Source organism: Saccopteryx leptura, chromosome X (assembly GCF_036850995.1).
Source record: "Saccopteryx leptura isolate mSacLep1 chromosome X, mSacLep1_pri_phased_curated, whole genome shotgun sequence".
In the NCBI taxonomy this organism is placed as follows: Eukaryota; Metazoa; Chordata; class Mammalia; order Chiroptera; family Emballonuridae; genus Saccopteryx; species Saccopteryx leptura.
In genome coordinates, this window is record NC_089516.1 from 8,139,314 (window position 1) to 8,159,627 (window position 20,314).

General features: G+C 43.4%; 1 protein-coding gene across 1 annotated transcript in view; it reads right to left on the reverse strand.

Annotated features, from left to right (window-relative positions):
- Positions 1–854: 854 nt before the first annotated feature.
- The window catches only part of FANCB (FA complementation group B), a 31,697-nt gene continuing 12,237 nt past the window's right edge, over positions 855–20,314 (reverse strand). Inside the window, exons 3-9 of the mRNA XM_066356441.1 lie at positions 13,146–13,298; positions 11,355–11,447; positions 5,888–6,016; positions 4,268–4,434; positions 2,621–3,054; positions 2,268–2,505; positions 855–1,382 (exon numbers count right to left, since the gene is read on the reverse strand). Coding sequence (XP_066212538.1) covers positions 986–1,382; positions 2,268–2,505; positions 2,621–3,054; positions 4,268–4,434; positions 5,888–6,016; positions 11,355–11,447; positions 13,146–13,298 — 1,611 coding nt within the window. The 3' untranslated portion in view covers positions 855–985. The remainder of the gene's footprint in view (positions 1,383–2,267; positions 2,506–2,620; positions 3,055–4,267; positions 4,435–5,887; positions 6,017–11,354; positions 11,448–13,145; positions 13,299–20,314) is intronic.

Sequence of the window (20,314 nt, forward strand, 5' to 3'; positions counted from 1 at the left end):
GTTTTGAATCTGGGTCCTCTGCATTCCAGACAACACGTCCATTTTAATGGTCTCACCCAGAAAGCCTGCCATTTACATTCCCACAGGAGCTTGGTCTTTACAGAAATTTTTGAATTCTGACAACCTTGTCTGTTTGAAGTTAATTTTTATAAGCTAGATTTTACTAAGCAAAATACAATAAAAGGACTATTTAAGCTTTATTTTTTTAAGAGTTACACCAAAATACTGTTTGATGACTTATGCCTTCACTCAAATGGTAACTCTCAGGCAGAATTTCCCAACCTCAGCATTTCAGACTGGATCATTCTGCTCAGGGGGGTTTATCTGTGAGACTAGGGTATTTAGGAGCACCCCTCCATCACCATCCCCTCTCTCCTTGACAACCAAAACATGTTGCCGAACAAGCCGAGTACCCCTGGGGGGGGGGGGGGCTGGCGAGGAAGGCTGGAGGGATGCAAAATGGCCACAGTTGAGAACTCTTACTCTAAGGCAGGGGTCCCCAAACTTTTTACACAGGGGGCCAGTTCACTGTCCCTCAGACCATTGGAGGGCCAGACTATAAAAAAACTATGAACAAATCCCTATGCACACTGCACATATCTTAAAGTAAAAAGCAAAACGGGAACAAATACAATATTTAAAATAAAGAACAAGTAAATTTAAATCAACAAACTGACCAGTATTTCAATGGGAACTATGCTCCTCTCACTGACCACCAATGAAAGAGGTGCCCCTTCCGGAAGTGCGGTGGGGGCTGGATAAATGGCCTCAGGGGGCCACATGCAGCCCGTGGGCCATAGTTTGGGGACCCCTGCTCTAAGTCATGCTATTTAGTGTGTCGTCCAAACCTAAGATTCTACAAAAAGCCTCATCTTTTTTTATTATTTTTACAAAGGAGGCATATAATGTAAAATTTAAAAAATGGAACCAAAACATTCTGGCAGGGAAAATATTTTAAAATATAATCAAATGGAGATGATAATTATTACCCACTCAGTTTCCCTGCAGCAAGGTCTGATTTCATCTGAATCTCGGCTAATTTCAAAGTCATTTCTCTATAAAGGGCACCACTCACTTTTACGCTTGTCCCCAATATTTGCTTTTCTCTCTGAAGTTCTTCTCTGTAGGGCTGGACGTCTTCTTTTCTGTCTGACAAAGCACTGCTCCTTTCTGTGCTTGCTCCACACGTCTGCACCAAGTTGCTTTCTACCTTCATTAAGGCACAAGGAAGAGAAGAAAGGATAACCAGTTCCTTCTCCAGAGCTGATGCCAAATGATCGCTCAGGAAATCCTCACTTCCTGATTTTAGATTTTTGAAGAAACAGTTTATAGGAAGAACTCTGGTGAGATTATGAAGGCACTGGAACAAAACTGTTTGATTCCTGGAACAAAAACACCAAACAATATCATAAAACTCAGGAAAGCACAAAGTGGTTGTGTACAACACAGTCTAGCAATCGATTAATATCCATGTATAAATACTAGAGCAATGAACAGAACCAATAATGCATGCACATACTCATTTATAGAATTCAGACTGTAGCAATCAAAAATACATATCCACACCAAGTCAGTTAACTCATGAGGTTACGTACTCATACATTTTTTCTCTGAGTAAAAAGATCTTTTTTTTTCTTAGCAAGAGAGAGAAAAAAACAGAAAGGGAGAGAGATGAGAAGCAAAAATTGTTGCGGCACCTTAATCTGTTCATTGATTGCTTCTCGTAAGTGCCTTGACCAAGGGGCTCCAGCTGAGCCAGTGACTCCTTGCTCAAGCCAGCAACCTTGGGCTCAAGGCAGCGACCATGGGGTTCAAGCTAGGGATCATGTGATTACAACGATGATCACATGCTCAAGCTGGCAAGCCTGCACTTAAGCCAGATGAGTCTGTGCTCAAGCTGGCGACCTTGAGGTTTCAAACCTGGGTCCTCAGCATCCCAGGTAGATGCTCTATCCACTGTGCCACCACAAGTCAGGCTAAAAGATCAATACTAAATTTTACAATTTTCATTGTGGGGGAGAGGTAAGGGAAAATCTTAAAATAATAATTAGGTCCTAATCAGCAAAAAAATAAAAACAGCCAAAAACAAACATAAATTTGAAACCAGTGCAGCTGTTAAATGAAGCTATGTGTCCACTCATGCTATCCCAGGCAATGACCCAGACATGTCCCACAGTGGCACAGAACCCTACCGCAGGGATCACTGTGGGACACACGTTCATCACACACTAACTCTGCTGGACCCACTCCAATGTGATGTGCATTACCTGCAATAGACAATTAAAACCCCTTCAAATGGTGTCCTTTGTTTCCAGTGGAAGAGTGTCCCATACCAATTTTCTGGCTCTGTACAAAAGCAGATTTCTGGAAATTCTTTGATGACTTCACATTTCATGAGTTCTAAGAGCCACGCCTTCATTGGAGTCAGGGCATACCTGGGTGATGTGACTTGTAAACAAGTTTTGCGCAGAGCTGCAAGAAGTGCAAAGAGATCTTCCATGTGTTCTATGAGAAAAACATGTCACAAGTTCTGTCATTAAACTCCATTACCAAACAAGAGAGTTCTTAAAATTCTCGGACTCAGTTAGGTGTATAATTAAAAAGTACCAGTAACAATTACCTATAGGTTTCTTTGGAAACGTCACTAGGTGTTTCCCACTTGACAAATCTTCTAGACTTAACACAAGTCTGCCACATGGAATATAACGACGGTCAGAAGAGCTACCATTCCCTTCCTCCCTAATTTGTAGCAGCACAATGCAACAAAACTGACGGAATGCTAAAAGTGGAGGAAGATGTGTCACAGCAGTAATTATCTGGACATGCTCTTTCTCAGATGGTTGGCCACAAACCCAGCTCTTCGCTTCCTCTTCTTCACTATCAGCAGTCACCTTGATCCTTTTCGCCTCTGCTCCCAGTTCACGTGGCACTGAGCATGGTGCTGTAAAAGAGTCCCTGCTCAACTTGATTACCCTACTTTGACATTTAATAAGCCGAAAGCTGGAGCTACGGGGTTCATCCATTAACAACGATAAAGTCACCTGGTTCAGGGTCCTGTAAAACATCCGGATTTGGTTTAGTCTAAAAGTTCATTCTTTAAAATCAAATAGATGATTAAATGCCATATAGACAACAAAACATTTTATTCTCTCTTCTCCTAGGAAACATCATTTCAAAAGTAAAATGTATCAGAAAATTAAGCATAAAAGCCAAATACAGTTTTTTAAGCCTGTAATAACATTTCTCTTAAAATAAGAAACAAAAACACTGTAAATACAGTGGTACCTTGAGATATGAACAGACCAACATAAAAATTTTTTTTAAGATACGAGCTGCGACTCAGTATTTTTGTTCGAGATCCAAGCGAAATTCTGAGATACGAGTCATGATTCGGGAAGCTGCCACGAGTTGGCTCGATGGCGCACGGGTCCAGAATCGGCAGTTTGATATACTAGTTGACTAGTTGACTGACTTACAAGCTCAGTTACAGAACGAATTAAATTCCTATCTCAAGGTACCACTGTATGCTGGACTTTGTGAAAGTAAATTTTTTAATGGGAAAAAAATGGTAAATTAATGCCTGGATTTATTTTTGAAGTAAGCACCACTCTCCTTTTTTGTGGCATAGACAGAGAGAGTCAGAGAGAGGGACAGACAGGAAGGGAGAGAGATGAGAAACATCAATTCTTCATTGCGGCTCCTTAGTTGTTCACTGATTGATTTCTCATATGTGCCTTGACCGTGGGGCTACAGCAGATGGAGTGACTGACCCCTTGCTCAAGCCAGCGACCTTGGGCTCAAGCTGGTGAGCCTTGCTCAAAACAGATGAGCCTACACTCAAGCTAGCAACCTCGGGGTCTCGAACCTGGGTCCTCCACATCCCAGTCTGATACTCTATCCACCGTGCCACCACCTGGTCAGGCGCACCCCCCCCCCATTTTTAAACAAGAAAAACACTATTCATTTTTTAAAAGACTTTATTTTGGCAATAATTTAGAATGCAAACACTTCTAAAGTAAAAATTGCATTTTATACTCCCCTAAATGACTTGAATAAAATCTGCTTTTTAATACAGAATATTGTTTATCCCTCGGCAATGATCATTTTGGGGATATATTATTAAAGTTAATTTCATTTGTTCCTATTTACATTATTTAATATAGCTACTAGAACACTGAAAATTACATATGTGGCTTACGTTGTATTTCTGTTGGGGCCTGCTGTTCTAGAGCATCAAGATAATGGTATCATGTTAGAATTTACTTACAGCTTCAAAGATGTGGTTTCCACTCCCACAACCAAGCTATCATCTATCACCCGGTACCAGATCTTCTCTACTAGCTGCTCTACTGAATCTTGAGAACTGTCTGGTAATTTGTCATCACAAGTGTGGACGGGATTTTCTTCTTCACCGCAAAGAGTAAAAAGACATTCCTTAAAAAAATGTTTAAATAACTGATTACTAAAAAAATTATCAAATGCAGCAAAACTAAATAGTAATAATAATAATAATAATAATAATAATAATAATAATGTAAACCAGCTTTTGGACAGGCCTTAAGGTTTACGTATTTTAAAATAAATTATCTATCATATTACAGCACATATACAATTCACTGAAATAAAACTTATAATACATAATTAACTATTTAGTGACATCAAGAAGATGGCCTGATGGGAAACAAGACAGGGTATCCAACACAGCAGGGATGCAAACCGGGGGTCCATTTTGAAAATAATCTGACAATATGTACCCCAGGTATCCAGAAAACAATCCACTCTTTATCTCATCAGTGACCTACACTGATCCTATAACTGTAAAGTTTTGTACGAATAAAATGATTATCTTTGGACTAATCAATCATTCCTAAAACTTTATTTTTAAGTCCAAGCCACACTCACTCATTTCCATACACATATGGGTTTATAACAAAAGAAACAGGAGGAGGAAGAAGAGCAAGAGCAGTAAAGGTAATAACATACAACACTGACTGAAGGCTTCCTTTAGGTTAGGTACTATTCTAAATGTCATTTGTGCATTCATTTCTTTTACCTTTATAATAACCCTAATGCCCTCGGTCCATAGTATTATTATCTACATTTTCTAGATTTAAAAAAAGTGAAATTCAGGGAGGTAAAGTACTTTGCCCCAGGTCACACAGCCAACAAGGGGCAGAGCTGGGATCTGAACCCACACAGAGTGGATCCAGAGCCCATGCTCTGTCTTAACCACTACCGTGTCAATTGTCTTCCTCCACGTGAAACTAATGTGCATAAGTGCTATTTTTAATTAAGTCAACGCAGTTTTTGCTAACTTCCTATATTACTGTAGGCTTAAATAACTGCAAAGTAACTGCAAGGAAAACTAGGGTAAACTATAAAAAGCAGACATAGGGCTAAAAAATCAGAGCAATATTTAGGGATTTTAACCAGAGAAATAAATATCCTTCAAAATGACACATGCAAGAGACTAAAAGAACAACTATTATACTAATGATGAAATCATTTCATCATCAATACAAGGTTAAATAATGTTCAGTATTCTGTGTAAGAAGTCAGAAGGTACATAATTTATTTAGGAGTAATTTCTATTCAAATGATACAAATAAGTTTAATTCAATTTTTTAAAACAAAAGGACTTATTCTCAAGGTTCCTGACTACTGAGATTTTAATAGTCTACCAAATAAGAATAACTTGCAAATTGGTAAAATATTGGCTTCTTAATCACAGATTTATCAACGTCATAAAAGCCTACCATTAATAATCCCTGCCACTTTGCTTCCTGATCTGTTGAGCATTTCTAATACAGTCCAATTTCCAATTTAAATAACTCTTCAATAGGTTTAAAGCCATAAAATGATAAAATGGTCACATGATTAATTTTACCTCCACTGCAACTGATGTACTATCTTCTTTTCCTTGAAGCAGGTTCATTAAAGCTTTGTAAGATTTTAAAATAACTTTTTCCTGCAGCAAAAGATGCTTCTGTAATTCCTGAATAGAAGCCAAACCAACCTGTAAAGTAGAAAAAAAATCATTGCCAGAGACATAATTTCAAATGAAACCAGACATACCATTAATCCAGAGAGTACTCTCTCCAAATAGAATTCATTTTTCTATGGAAAAGCAGAGAATACTTCTCAGAGCAAAACTATTTTACTTGTAAATTTTAAGTCTCTAATTACAAAGGAAAATAACACAGCAAATAACCACAATAAATTTTCTGTATCAAATTGAGAAAAAGCCAATGTATTAGCATTTGCTTCACTACTAAGTTTAGTAATCAATTATAAGTAAATCCAAGCAATACATATAAAAATCAAAGCCTAGCAATACTCCTACCCCCACAAGCAAACTGTTTTTCTTATTGAAATAATTTCTACTTCAAAAAGCAAAAAACGTCATTATGTATAGAAATAGTCACTTTTAATTTGATACTATTTGAAATCCTCTGTTCATATAACCTTTATAAAAAATTTTAAAGATAATACATAATAGCTTTGAAACTGTCACACGTTTATTTTTGTTCTAATAAACTCAGTGTCAGGATTGACTCTTAACTGCTGGAGGAAAAATTGGCTCTGAACAGGCATACAGAAATGTGTTCCATTTATTATACCGGATAAATAGATTTCAGCATGAAGGATAAAACAGTCATGAAATACATTTTGCTACTGAAAATTTAAAAATAGTCATGTCAGTGAACTGATAGAACCTGTCTCATTTCAGATGGGTGTTTGAAACTGTTTTAAGTATTAATCTAGTTTTTAATATAAATGTTTTTGTTAGATTGTAAAAACACAATGCATCCTGTTTTTTAATTATTTTGAATTACATTGTAAGGTAGGTAAATTCTTTCTTTGTATCAATGAATAGAAGTTGGAGAGTGAAGATGGAATTATATTCTACTTTGTTGCACAAAGTATGTAAAGTGTCTAGCTAACATTTTAAAACTTCATCTGTTTTTTTAATCGAGGGAGAGAAAGACAGACAGACAGCAGGAGAGAAAGATAAGAAGCATTAACTCAGAGTTGCGGCACCATAGTTGTTCATGGATTGCTTTCTCACATGTGCCTTGACCGGGGGTTCCAGTTGAGCCAGTGACCCCGGGCTCAAGCCAGCAACCATGGGGTCATGTCTTTGACCCCACGCTCAAGTTGGTGAGCCTGCACTCAAGTCAGAGAGTCAAGGTTTCTAACCTGTGTCCTCAGCATTCCAGGCTGACGCTCTATCCACTGCGCTACTACCTGGCCAGGCTGTTGACTTAGTTCTGTGGGCTCCACATCACTCACACTCCACCACTCATTTACTGAGTAACTCGTAATTTAGGGGAAGGGAGCTATACCCATCAGAGGTGGAGCAAATCTGAGCCTGCTGAGGGGGAGGGAGTGAAAAGAGGAATATTTGGGCAGGCTAAAAATAAGTTCCCCCTCAGAAATGATCCTGTTCTCTCTTCCCTAAACCCTGAACATGCCCCCTACTCCAGCACTAAATGGTGACTCACTAGACCATTCAAATACTATCATGAAGTTTTGCTATAAAACACATGGTAAAGCACCATGGTACGACACTTAAATAACATAAAAGTACATCTCATCTTCCCTTCCTAGACCTTTACTTCCATCTTTACAACAACAGATTACTTACCTTTCCACAATTTTCCCAAGTACCGTATGTTAAGGAATGTTTTCCTTCTCCTAGCAAATGAACAAACAAAACCCACTCAAAAGCAAATATAGGAGCATACTACAATGCATGATAGCAAATCTTGCTTTTCTTTTACTACGATCTCTCTCATGCATGCAGAAGACTGCATAATACAAAGAACAGTTTACAGACAAATAATGAAGTCATGACCTATGTAACCACATCCAAGTCACAAAATAGCTCTACTAAAAACAAAACAAAACAAAACAAAAAACCAGCATCGCAGGAGCTGCCCAGGGGCCCTCCCTAATTAAGAATCTCTCTTTCTTCACTGGAGGCAACACTACCCTGGCCTTTAAAATAACTTTCTTGTTTGTCTTCATAATTTTACCATCATTGTATGAATTTCCAGAGAATAGTTTTAGTTTGTGTCTTGCTTCTTCTGGACTTTTTACAAGTTCAATCATTCTGTATGTACTAGGTTTCTGTCATCCATCTGTCACTAGGAGCTGAGCCGTCTCCCAGCACATGACTATACCAGTTTACTTCTCTAGCCTGCTGTTGAGACATCTGGCTTGCACCCAGCTGTGCGGTATTACAAACAATGCTGCTGTGAACATTCCTGTACATATTCACAAGTTTCTGCAAGGTCCTGGACTCCCAATTCCCCTCCAATAACTGGTTGGAAAACAAATTTCACGGGGGAAAGAACAGTGAAATGGCCTCTAGAATCTAGTTCACGCTCTGCAAGTTCCTCAATCTTTCTGCCTCCCCATTTGTTACTCCGTATGGAAAATGGGGGTGAGGGCAGACTTGTGAATCTCTCAGAGGCCTTCTGACACTTGGAAATCTTTATAACCAGTTAGAGCTACTGATACTATGTGGATACCTAAGGCAAAATGGAACCTAGCTATCTCGTATTCCCCACCTCAATGTCCCTGACTTCCTTTTATATTTCTTTCGTATTTTTTTCTCCTCTGTGCTACCTTCTAAATAATTTTCCTAACATTGTCTGATTTCCCAATTGGCTTTGCATGTCTTTGAGTCAACTGTTAAACTCATCTGTTGAGATTTTTTATTTCAATATATTTTTAGTTTATAGAAATGCTATGTGGTTATTGTATATGAGTAAATAATGCCTTGCTTATGTGCTTAGTTATTCTGTATGTGGCTCATTTTCTTTGAAAATTAACTTGTGAGATTAATATGAGGCCAAAATACCTTTCTAATCACAGAGAAGATTTGATGTTTGTTTCTGCCAAGTGCCTACATCACTACTGCTTTCGGTTAAATTCACATGGCCCTGGGGCAAAAGGAGCACCAGTGTTCTGCTTATCTCTAGGTTCTACCCTCAGAGTTTGGCTGGATAATTTATTCTTATATTTTCAGCTTTAAAAAAATTTTTATTGACTGATTTTAGTGAGAGAGGGAGAGAAAGAGACAGAAACATCAAACTGTTCCTGTGTGTGCCCTGACCAGCGATCCAACCAGCAACCTCTGCAATTTGGGATGATGCTCTAACCAACCAAGCTATCTGGCCAGGGCTGTTTTGAAGCTTTTAAAAGTATATTTCAGTTATCATTTTAAGTTACTTTATCAGGACAGTTGGTCCAAAGAAGTTAGGTGATATATTACCAGAAGTGGAATTTCTGAAAGTCATTGCTTTAATAAATTAAATTATTTTGGCATCATTTCTAAATTGGTGCAAATATCTACCTTATTCTTTTTGGTGGCTGCATAATATTCCACAGTTCAGGTATATACTAGTATTCACTTATTTACTATACTCCTAATGATGATATTTTGATTCTGACTAATTTTGTTATTTTATTAACACTTTGAGTAGTGACTTTTATTTTCATGTTCACTGACCCCCAGGAGTGAGTTTTTTTCTTTTTCAAAAAATGAAATCAGTTCCAGTTACAGTTTTATTAACTTAAAATCATGTTTGTTTGATAACCAATTTATGGAAACAATAAATTGTTGCCTTATACATTTTTAAAATAAATCGATCATACTCTGGATGGTCAAGAGGCACGAGGATGTACATGAACATTCATATTACTCAAAGGGTTAATACAACATAAACGGTTTGTTCAATCATCATTGCTTATGTGTATCTTATCCTCAGAACAGACTTCTAGATGTGAAGCTAGAAGAACAAAGAGCAGGTGCAATTCGCATTTTAGTAGCTGGAACTATTTTCCCTCTGAGGGTTGGACCTCTTTACATTCTCAACAATATTGTTTTAAAATACGTATTTATATTAAGAAAATTAATCCTGTCACCTATTACAATTTTCTTTTTATATAACTTGTCTTTATGTAACAAGTTAATGTAATCAATCTTTTCCTTTATGGTTCTATGTCCATTATGATATTTTATTTAACTATTGTTCACATGCATATCTTGTATGTGTTTAGTAAGCATTTGATGAATTTGCTTTAATAATTAAAGTAGTTAAAAATCATTTTAAAAGTGCCAGCAAAATATAAGTATTTATTATCCAGCCTTTTACAGAAAAGTTTGCCAGGGAGAGAGGGAAAAAGGTAAAGGATATCACAAAGAAACAGACAAATCCAAAAGAAGGAACATCTCACCCGGCCTCCTCATGAGTGTCATTTAAAAAAGAAGAGAAGGGACATTATTCTAAATAAAAAGACCAACATATCACAATCAAACGCAAGTGTAAACTTTTATTGGATCCTGAAACAAGTATCTTTTTTTTTTTTTTTTGGTAGTTAAAGACATCTGAATACGGGCTGAACAGTAAATAAGATTAAGAAATTTGTATTAACTTCCTAAGTGCGATAATGGTATTTGGTCGACATTCATCATAGAAGAATGTCTCTAATTTTAGAGATTTTTGCCAAAATATGTAAGAGTGAAGTATTATGATATTTGTAACTTTCAGATGATTGTGCAAAAACGTACCCACAGATGCACACAAGCACAAACAGATGAGACTATTATAATTTTTTTCAAAAGCAACAGTGGTTGAATCCATATAGATACTAGAGATAATCACTATCCTATTCTTTGAACTTCTCTGCATATTTGAAAAATGTTACAAATGGAAAAAGGCAGGTTACAAAGGTACATCTTATAATCACATTTCCATGTAAATCTGCATATATTCATTTAAAATATCTGCAAGACTATACGTGCCAAATCAGTGTTAAAACTGATTATATCTCAGTAGCAGAATAAAAAGTAATCATTAGTTTCTTTTTAATATTTCTTTACATAGTCTGAATATTTTACAGGAAATGTGAATTACCTTTGGACAACAGAAAAACTCCTTTTTAGAGAGCTTTATACGGAAAACTTGAGGGTGAACTGCTGATGTTTGGAACATGTTATGATTCATCACATTTGTTGTCCCTTAAAAAGAGATACCATGCTATGCTGATCTTACAGAGCAGAAGGAATGTGTTTTCAAAGTGAAGTTCTTACGTCTTATCTTATGAGGACTATTAAACTTATACAATCTTACTATAAAAAGGTATCATTTTTAGAAAATACATTTATAAGTGATGTCATCCTAGTTTTTACACAGGTACAGAAAAGGTAAATATCCTTTAAATGCCATTTTATCCCAGTCGCTGACTGAGTGCCTTATATTTTAAGGATGTTTCTTTTCAATGTTCTTTCTTTCATTTAAAAGAGCACTAATCTAAAAAAGCAAAAGCCAACAGACACTGACTTTCATTCCTCTTTCCAGAGCTGGAAGCACCAAAGAACGATTATCTTGTTTGTCTTCAAATAAGTCATCTTCATTGCAATCCAATGTCTCACTCTAATAAATAAAAAAATATGCTGAAATTAAATTTTGAAATAAATTGAAAATTCATAATATTAACAATATACAAATAAAGCTGGACCAGTCAGACAGAGACTTGACTTGGCGCGGTGACACACAATACAGTGTACAGAGATGTGTTGTAGAATTGGGCACCTGAAACCTATATGCTTTTGTTAACCACTGTCACCTCAATAAATTCAGTAAAAAGAAAAAAAGTTAATCCAGTCAAATGGTACTTTTCTATGTTAGACACTATAATATAAAAGATAGAAAAAATATATTTTCTCATCTTCTTATAACTAGAAAATATTACCACATATGTCACATCTAGATACAGCTTCAAAAAGTATCAGCTTACTAGACTTTTATAAAATCATAAAATCTCATAATGAGAGAAAATCAAAATTACCCACATTTTACTAATGAAAAAAAAATTGGAGGCTGAGGCACTTTATATAGATCTGAAATTTCAGGAGCATTATTTTACTTATGCTCAAAATCTTAAGATATTATAAACTATGGCTCATTTTTAAAAAGCAGCTTCACTCCATTTTATTCCTTAATTAATCCAACATTATCACGTTTATTGGTATGAGAGGATCTTCAGAGCAACAATAGGTAATTTGCAGTGTTTCTGTGACTTGAGTGACTACCAGATATATTACATTCAAAAGCATAGTCAGTTTGTATGACATTTGTTGAAAGGACACTCAGTGTATACAGTCACATGCCACAGGACATTTCAGTCAACAACAGACTACATATAAAACTGTGGTCCCAGATTACAATGGACCTGAAAAGGTCCTATCGCCTAGTGACACACTGATGTAAACAAACCTCTTGTGCTGCCAGTCACAGAAAAGTACAGGCACACGTACAGTGTATAGGACACAGAATTACGTCTGACACTAACACTTCATGACGATCATGAACAACTCTCACTGCTCTATGTGTTTACTATACTAGACTTTTTATTGTCATTTTAGAGTGTACTCTTTGTACGTGTAAAACAGTTTGCTGTAAAACAGTATGCCATATACCAGCAGTAGCCTCAGACATCTCATGTTTACCTCATCTTGATTGCATCGTTTTATGTTGTGCTTGACTTAATCTCATGTTGCTTTATAAATTTAGTGTGGCCTACATCGTACAGTATTTATAAAATCTACAGTAGTGTCCTAGGCCTTCAGCCCCGCCCCGCGCTCACCGAGGCCCCCAGGGCAGCTTCCGGTCCCGCGCCTCCATTCATGCTAAGTGCCCTGGACAGGGGTGCCATTCTGCATCTTTATGCCGAGTTCTTACTGCACCTTTTCTGTTTCGATTCATACAGAGCACTGTGCTACAACTGCCTGCAGCATGCAGCGCAGTAACATGCTGTACAGATTTGTAGTTTCGGAGGAAAAGGCTAGACCACATAGCGTAGGTGTGTAGTAGACTATACCATCTAGGTCTGTGCCAGTGCATGCTGTGAGGTTTGCACGACAAATGGCCTAATGACACATTTCTCAGAAAGTATCCCGTCATTAAGTGGCATATGTCTGTATTTTTAAAAAATTCAATCCAAATATTTTTAAAGTTCAAAAGTTTACTTAAATTATAAAATCACAAATATTTCAGTAATAGGTCAAAAGTTTTAAAGCACTCAAATTTCCTAAAATGGTTCTTAATGTATAAAAAGTAAAACAAACTTACTGAATAGTTGATGTTGTGCAGATCTGTTATTTTAAATGAGCTCAGGCAATCTGAACTTAAGGAGTCCTGAAAAAGCAGCAGTACTTGTTCAGTTCCAGCTCCAATAAAGTCATCTATGAGCACCGAGCTAGTCTTTTCCCACTTAGCAGCGACCTGAAAGAGTGGCAGAGATAACAGAGAAGGGAAAAAATCAGATAGGAACTGAATCGTCCATTGCCTGGAGTTGTGATCTGTCATCTTCGATCTTATACACAAGTAACGAGAATGGTGGAATAAACACTAAGAATTAAAATAAACATATCGAGGCATCAGAAAACATAAGGAGTTATAACTATAAATGCAAGGTACTTAAATTTAATATTTTATCAGTGTTTGTCCAGCTGTAACATTGCTGACTTCTATATTCAAATTTGATGACAATTTATAAATTCTAATACTTCTCAAGACTATTTTGGAAAGTCTAACATTTCTCACAAGTTAACTCTAGTGAAGGTTCTTTCTCTAACATGGTTAATTTAAGGATGACCCTCTCTCTCATAAGCCTTGGTGGATATATACAAGGTGAGGCAAAAGTAGGTTTACAGAATAAACTCTGCTTCGCCCGGAATTGAACCTTCTATTGCCCCAGCCTGTATTTATGATCAAAGAGTTCAGCTGTAGTAGGTAACTAGAAGGTACGAAGGTACGAGCAGACACTTTAAGAGCTCTCAAAGCAGAAGAACCTGTAAGAGTCAAGATGAGAAAAGGAGATCTGACTTTGGGTGGTAAACACACAATGCAACATGTAAATAATGTATTACAGAATTGTTTACTTGAAACCTATATAATTTCATTAACTAATGTCACCCCAATAAATTCATTTTTTAAAAATTTAGGCTCTGGCCAGGTAGCTCCATGGATTGAGCATTGTCCTGGTGTGCTCAGGTCATGGGTTCAATCCTGGGTCAGGGCACATACAAGAAGCAACCAGAGAGTGCATGAATGAGTGGAAGAACTAAGTGGAACAATGAGTTGATGCTCCTCTCTCTTCCTCTCTCTCTCTTTCCCCTCCCTTCTTCTCTCCCTCTATCGCTCAAATCAATAGAAAAGAGTTTAAAAAAAAGAAGTCAAGATGAAGTTAATATCCTAAACTCTGTTTGAGGAGAACACAGCCATTATCTAAGCTACAAAAAGGGAAGGGCTTCTAACAGTGGGGCACCTAGAACCATCCTAGCCTAACGGAATGACTTGATCAGTTTAGACTAGATTGTGAGACCTCAAGTTAGGAAGACAACTTCTTAAAGGTCCAAAAGCTGCAAGCCCGGATTGGTCCCCTGGAAAACCAACACCATGGGGATCAGAGACCCCTTCTCCCTCAGGCAGAAAGCTAGACTCCCACTCAGAATCCCAGGAGCACAGGGACATCACATCATCTGTTATACAGAAGGGCAGCTTGCGTTAGAGCAAGAATATAAGGAAGATTTTTCAATCTATATAACCAGATATCAGCCTTTCCCCTAGTAGGCTAATTTCTAAAGCAGTGATTCTTCACTTATGCAGGCAAGGAGTGCATTTGTAAACCCATGTCCTCTCTTCCTCCCGCCTCCCATTAGTATCATGGAGTAAAATAATTATTTAAGAGACTATGTATATAATAATTCTGTATTAGTAATAGGAATGTGCTCAGCATGTAAACACCATAGAGCTGTGCATTCAGACATGCACATACACATCTATAATCCATAAATCTAGAATAGTGTTATCCAAAGGAAATATAGAAAAACCACAAATGAAAGGCATATACATAATTTTACATTTTCTAATAGGCAATCAAATTCTCTAGTAACAGTGAAAAGAAAAAGGTAAAAGTAACTTTTACTGTATTTTATTTATTCTAATATATCCAAAATACTATCATTTCAATTCAATATAATCAATAAAAATTGAGATATGTTGGCCCTGGCCAGATAGCTTGGTTGGTTAGAGCATCATCCTGAAGCACAGAGGTTGCTGGTTCGATCTCCAGTCAGGGCCCATACAGGAACAGATCCATGCTCCTCTCTCTGTCTCTGTTCCTCCCTCCCTCCCTTCCTCTATTGCTAAAATCAGTAGATTAAAAAAATTAAAGCAGATAATCTTTAAAATAACTGAGATATTTGACTTCCATTTTTCACTAAGTCTTTGACATCTGGTGTATATTTGACCTTTCTAGCACATTCTAATTCCGACTAGCCACATTTGAAATGTTGAATAGCCACATGCGGCTAGCACTATAGCATCAGACTGAACACTTCTAGAACCTCTTTCCGTCTACAACACACCAGTATCTGTTTCAGGTATTCTTGACAATGATCTCAGTTTTGAAACACCTGCTACATAGATTCTTGCCAAAACTTGCAGAGACAATTTCTACTGGAGAGAAAGTGTAAGAAGACAAGAGTTACTCATGTATTTCCCTAGACTCAGCTCTCTGTTTCAAGTCCTGTCACTGGATAAAACCAAACGTTATGCCTGGGAGGGCCAATTTGAGAACACACTTACCTTGATTTTCATTACTTATTTCTAATTTCTGCTTGTTTGTATATAATCTCTCATTGTAAAAGCTGCCTCAACTCCTTTTTGGAATGAGGTACCAAAAGAATGGATGGGTAAGTCCATAACTAACCCATTTGCTATCACAGCTACCATTTTATTTTTTTAAATGTACTCATGTTATTATTCAAAGCCTCTTATATAGTACCACACACAGTAAATTCCTCTCAGAACTCAATGTTAGAAAATAAATACTTTTCCTTGATAGTGTATGTTCCGTTCAATTATTTTATTTATTTATTTTAGAGAGAGTGACAGGAACAGAGAAATGAAAAGCATCAAATCGTAGCCGCATCACTTTTAATTGTTCATTTATTGCTTCTCATTCGCGTCTTGATAGGGGTGGGTAGGAGGAGCTCAAGTTAAGCCAATGACCCCTGGCTCAAGCCAGCGACATCAGTCTTCAAGTCAGTGATCTTTGGGCTCAAGTCAGCGACCATGGGGTCATGTCACACTTAGGCTGGTGAGCTTACGCTCAAGCCGGGGACCTTGCGGTTTCTAACCTGGGACCTCAGTATCCCAGGCTGATACTCTATCCACAGCACCACCACCAGGCAGGCTGTTCCATTCAATTATAAAACCTGCTGTATTTACTTTTTTGGTCTTAACTGTTAAAACTAAGTGTAATCACTCATAGGCAATTACTTCCCTTAACTCTCCTCCCCATTTATTTGTAGATTCTTAGCATTTATTCCTGCATTTAAAGCAGTCAAATATTTTACCCTAAGCTATATCCAATTTTTATTATAAATATAACACCAAGATAGAGGCAAGAGCTACAAAAGTCCAAGGTTACTGAGGCGATTTAGTAGCACTGAACGTGATAGATATGAGGGAGTAGCGCCAGGGCTTTCCATTCAGTCTCTGCAGACAGTGCAGCCCAGCCCTGGCCGCAGGGCTCAGCTGGCTACAGCCCTGGCCCACAGTGCAGAGGGGGCCGCCCCAGTTCAGTCTCTGCAGACAGTGCAGCACAGCCCTGGCCGCAGGATTCAGCTGGCTACAGCCCTGGCCCACAGTGCAGAGGGGGCCGCAGGGCTCAGCTGGCTACAGCCCTGGCCCACAGTGCAGAGGGGGCCGCAGGGCTCAGCTGGCTACAGCCCTGGCCCACAGTGCAGAGGGGGCCGCAGGGCTCAGCTGGCTACAGCCCTGGCCCACAGTGCAGAGGGGGCCGCAGGGCTCAGCTGGCTACAGCCCTGGCCCACAGTGCAGAGGGGGCCGCAGGGCTCAGCTGGCTACAGCCCTGGCCCACAGTGCAGAGGGGGCCGCCCCAGTTCAGTCTCTGCAGACAGTGCAGCACAGCCCTGGCCGCAGGATTCAGCTGGCTACAGCCCTGGCCCACAGTGCAGAGGGGGCCGCAGGGCTCAGCTGGCTACAGCCCTGGCCCACAGTGCAGAGGGGGCCGCAGGGCTCAGCTGGCTACAGCCCTGGCCCACAGTGCAGAGGGGGCCGCAGGGCTCAGCTGGCTACAGCCCTGGCCCACAGTGCAGAGGGGGCCGCAGGGCTCCGCTGGCTACAGCCCTGGCCCACAGTGCAGAGGGGGCCGCAGGGCTCAGCTGGCTACAGCCCTGGCCCACAGTGCAGAGGGGGCCGCAGGGCTCAGCTGGCTACAGCCCTGGCCCACAGTGCAGAGGGGGCCGCAGGGCTCAGCTGGCTACAGCCCTGGCCCACAGTGCAGAGGGGGCCGCAGGGCTCAGCTGGCTACAGCCCTGGCCCACAGTGCAGAGGGGGCCGCAGGGCTCAGCTGGCTACAGCCCTGGCCCACAGTGCAGAGGGGGCCGCCCCAGTTCAGTCTCTGCAGACAGTGCAGCACAGCCCTGGCCGCAGGATTCAGCTGGCTACAGCCCTGGCCCACAGTGCAGAGGGGGCCGCAGGGCTCAGCTGGCTACAGCCCTGGCCCACAGTGCAGAGGGGGCCGCAGGGCTCAGCTGGCTACAGCCCTGGCCCACAGTGCAGAGGGGGCCGCAGGGCTCAGCTGGCTACAGCCCTGGCCCACAGTGCAGAGGGGGCCACAGGGCTCAGCTGGCTACAGCCCTGGCCCACAGTGCAGAGGGGGCCGCAGGGCTCCGCTGGCTACAGCCCTGGCCCACAGTGCAGAGGGGGCCGCAGGGCTCAGCTGGCTACAGCCCTGGCCCACAGTGCAGAGGGGGCCGCAGGGCTCAGCTGGCTACAGCCCTGGCCCACAGTGCAGAGGGGGCCGCAGGGCTCAGCTGGCTACAGCCCTGGCCCACAGTGCAGAGGGGGCCACAGGGCTCAGCTGGCTACAGCCCTGGCCCACAGTGCAGAGGGGGCCGCAGGGCTCCGCTGGCTACAACCCTGGCCCACAGTGCAGAGGGGGCCGCAGGGCTCAGCTGGCTACAGCACTGGCCCACAGTGCAGAGGGGGCCGCAGGGCTCCGCTGGCTACAGCCCTGGCCCACAGTGCAGAGGGGGCCGCAGGGCTCCGCTGGCTACAGCCCTGGCCCACAGTGCAGAGGGGGCCGCAGGGCTCCGCTGGCTACAGCCCTGGCCCACAGTGCAGAGGGGGCCGCAGGGCTCAGCTGGCTACAGCCCTGGCCCACAGTGCAGAGGGGGCCGCAGGGCTCAGCTGGCTACAGCCCTGGCCCACAGTGCAGAGGGGGCCGCAGGGCTCAGCTGGCTACAGCCCTGGCCCACAGTGCAGAGGGGGCCGCAGGGCTCAGCTGGCTACAGCCCTGGCCCACAGTGCAGAGGGGGCCGCAGGGCTCCGCTGGCTACAACCCTGGCCCACAGTGCAGAGGGGGCCGCAGGGCTCAGCTGGCTACAGCACTGGCCCACAGTGCAGAGGGGGCCGCAGGGCTCCGCTGGCTACAGCCCTGGCCCACAGTGCAGAGGGGGCCGCAGGGCTCCGCTGGCTACAGCCCTGGCCCACAGTGCAGAGGGGGCCGCAGGGCTCCGCTGGCTACAGCCCTGGCCCACAGTGCAGAGGGGGCCGCAGGGCTCAGCTGGCTACAGCCCTGGCCCACAGTGCAGAGGGGGCCGCAGGGCTCAGCTGGCTACAGCCCTGGCCCACAGTGCAGAGGGGGCCGCCCCAGTTCAGTCTCTGCAGACAGTGCAGCACAGCCCTGGCCCACAGTGCAGAGGGGGCCGCCCCAGTTCAGTCTCTGCAGACAGTGCAGCACAGCCCTGGCTGCAGGGCTCAGCTTGCTACAACCCTGGCCCACAGTGCAGAGGGGGCCGCAGGGCTCAGCTGGCTACAGCCCTGGCCCACAGTGCAGAGGGGGCCGCAGGGCTCAGCTGGCTACAGCCCTGGCCCACAGTGCAGAGGGGGCCGCAGGGCTCAGCTGGCTACAGCCCTGGCCCACAGTGCAGAGGGGGCCGCAGGGCTCAGCTGGCTACAGCCCTGGCCCACAGTGCAGAGGGGGCCGCAGGGCTCAGCTGGCTACAGCCCTGGCCCACAGTGCAGAGGGGGCCGCAGGGCTCCGCTGGCTACAGCCCTGGCCCACAGTGCAGAGGGGGCCGCAGGGCTCAGCTGGCTACAGCCCTGGCCCACAGTGCAGAGGGGGCCGCAGGGCTCAGCTGGCTACAGCCCTGGCCCACAGTGCAGAGGGGGCCGCAGGGCTCAGCTGGCTACAGCCCTGGCCCACAGTGCAGAGGGGGCCGCAGGGCTCAGCTGGCTACAGCCCTGGCCCACAGTGCAGAGGGGGCCGCAGGGCTCAGCTGGCTACAGCCCTGGCCCACAGTGCAGAGGGGGCCGCCCCAGTTCAGTCTCTGCAGACAGTGCAGCACAGCCCTGGCCGCAGGATTCAGCTGGCTACAGCCCTGGCCCACAGTGCAGAGGGGGCCGCAGGGCTCAGCTGGCTACAGCCCTGGCCCACAGTGCAGAGGGGGCCGCAGGGCTCAGCTGGCTACAGCCCTGGCCCACAGTGCAGAGGGGGCCGCAGGGCTCAGCTGGCTACAGCCCTGGCCCACAGTGCAGAGGGGGCCGCAGGGCTCAGCTGGCTACAGCCCTGGCCCACAGTGCAGAGGGGGCCGCAGGGCTCCGCTGGCTACAGCCCTGGCCCACAGTGCAGAGGGGGCCGCAGGGCTCAGCTGGCTACAGCCCTGGCCCACAGTGCAGAGGGGGCCGCAGGGCTCAGCTGGCTACAGCCCTGGCCCACAGTGCAGAGGGGGCCGCAGGGCTCAGCTGGCTACAGCCCTGGCCCACAGTGCAGAGGGGGCCGCAGGGCTCAGCTGGCTACAGCCCTGGCCCACAGTGCAGAGGGGGCCGCAGGGCTCCGCTGGCTACAACCCTGGCCCACAGTGCAGAGGGGGCCGCAGGGCTCAGCTGGCTACAGCACTGGCCCACAGTGCAGAGGGGGCCGCAGGGCTCCGCTGGCTACAGCCCTGGCCCACAGTGCAGAGGGGGCCGCAGGGCTCCGCTGGCTACAGCCCTGGCCCACAGTGCAGAGGGGGCCGCAGGGCTCAGCTGGCTACAGTCCTGGCCCACAGTGCAGAGGGGGCCGCCCCAGTTCAGTCTCTGCAGACAGTGCAGCACAGCCCTGGCCACAGTGCAGAGGGGGCCGCTCCAGTTCGCGGGCAGGGCACAGACAGAAACAGGTTCCTGTCCCTCCCTCTCTCTCTCTGAAAATCAGTAAAATAAGC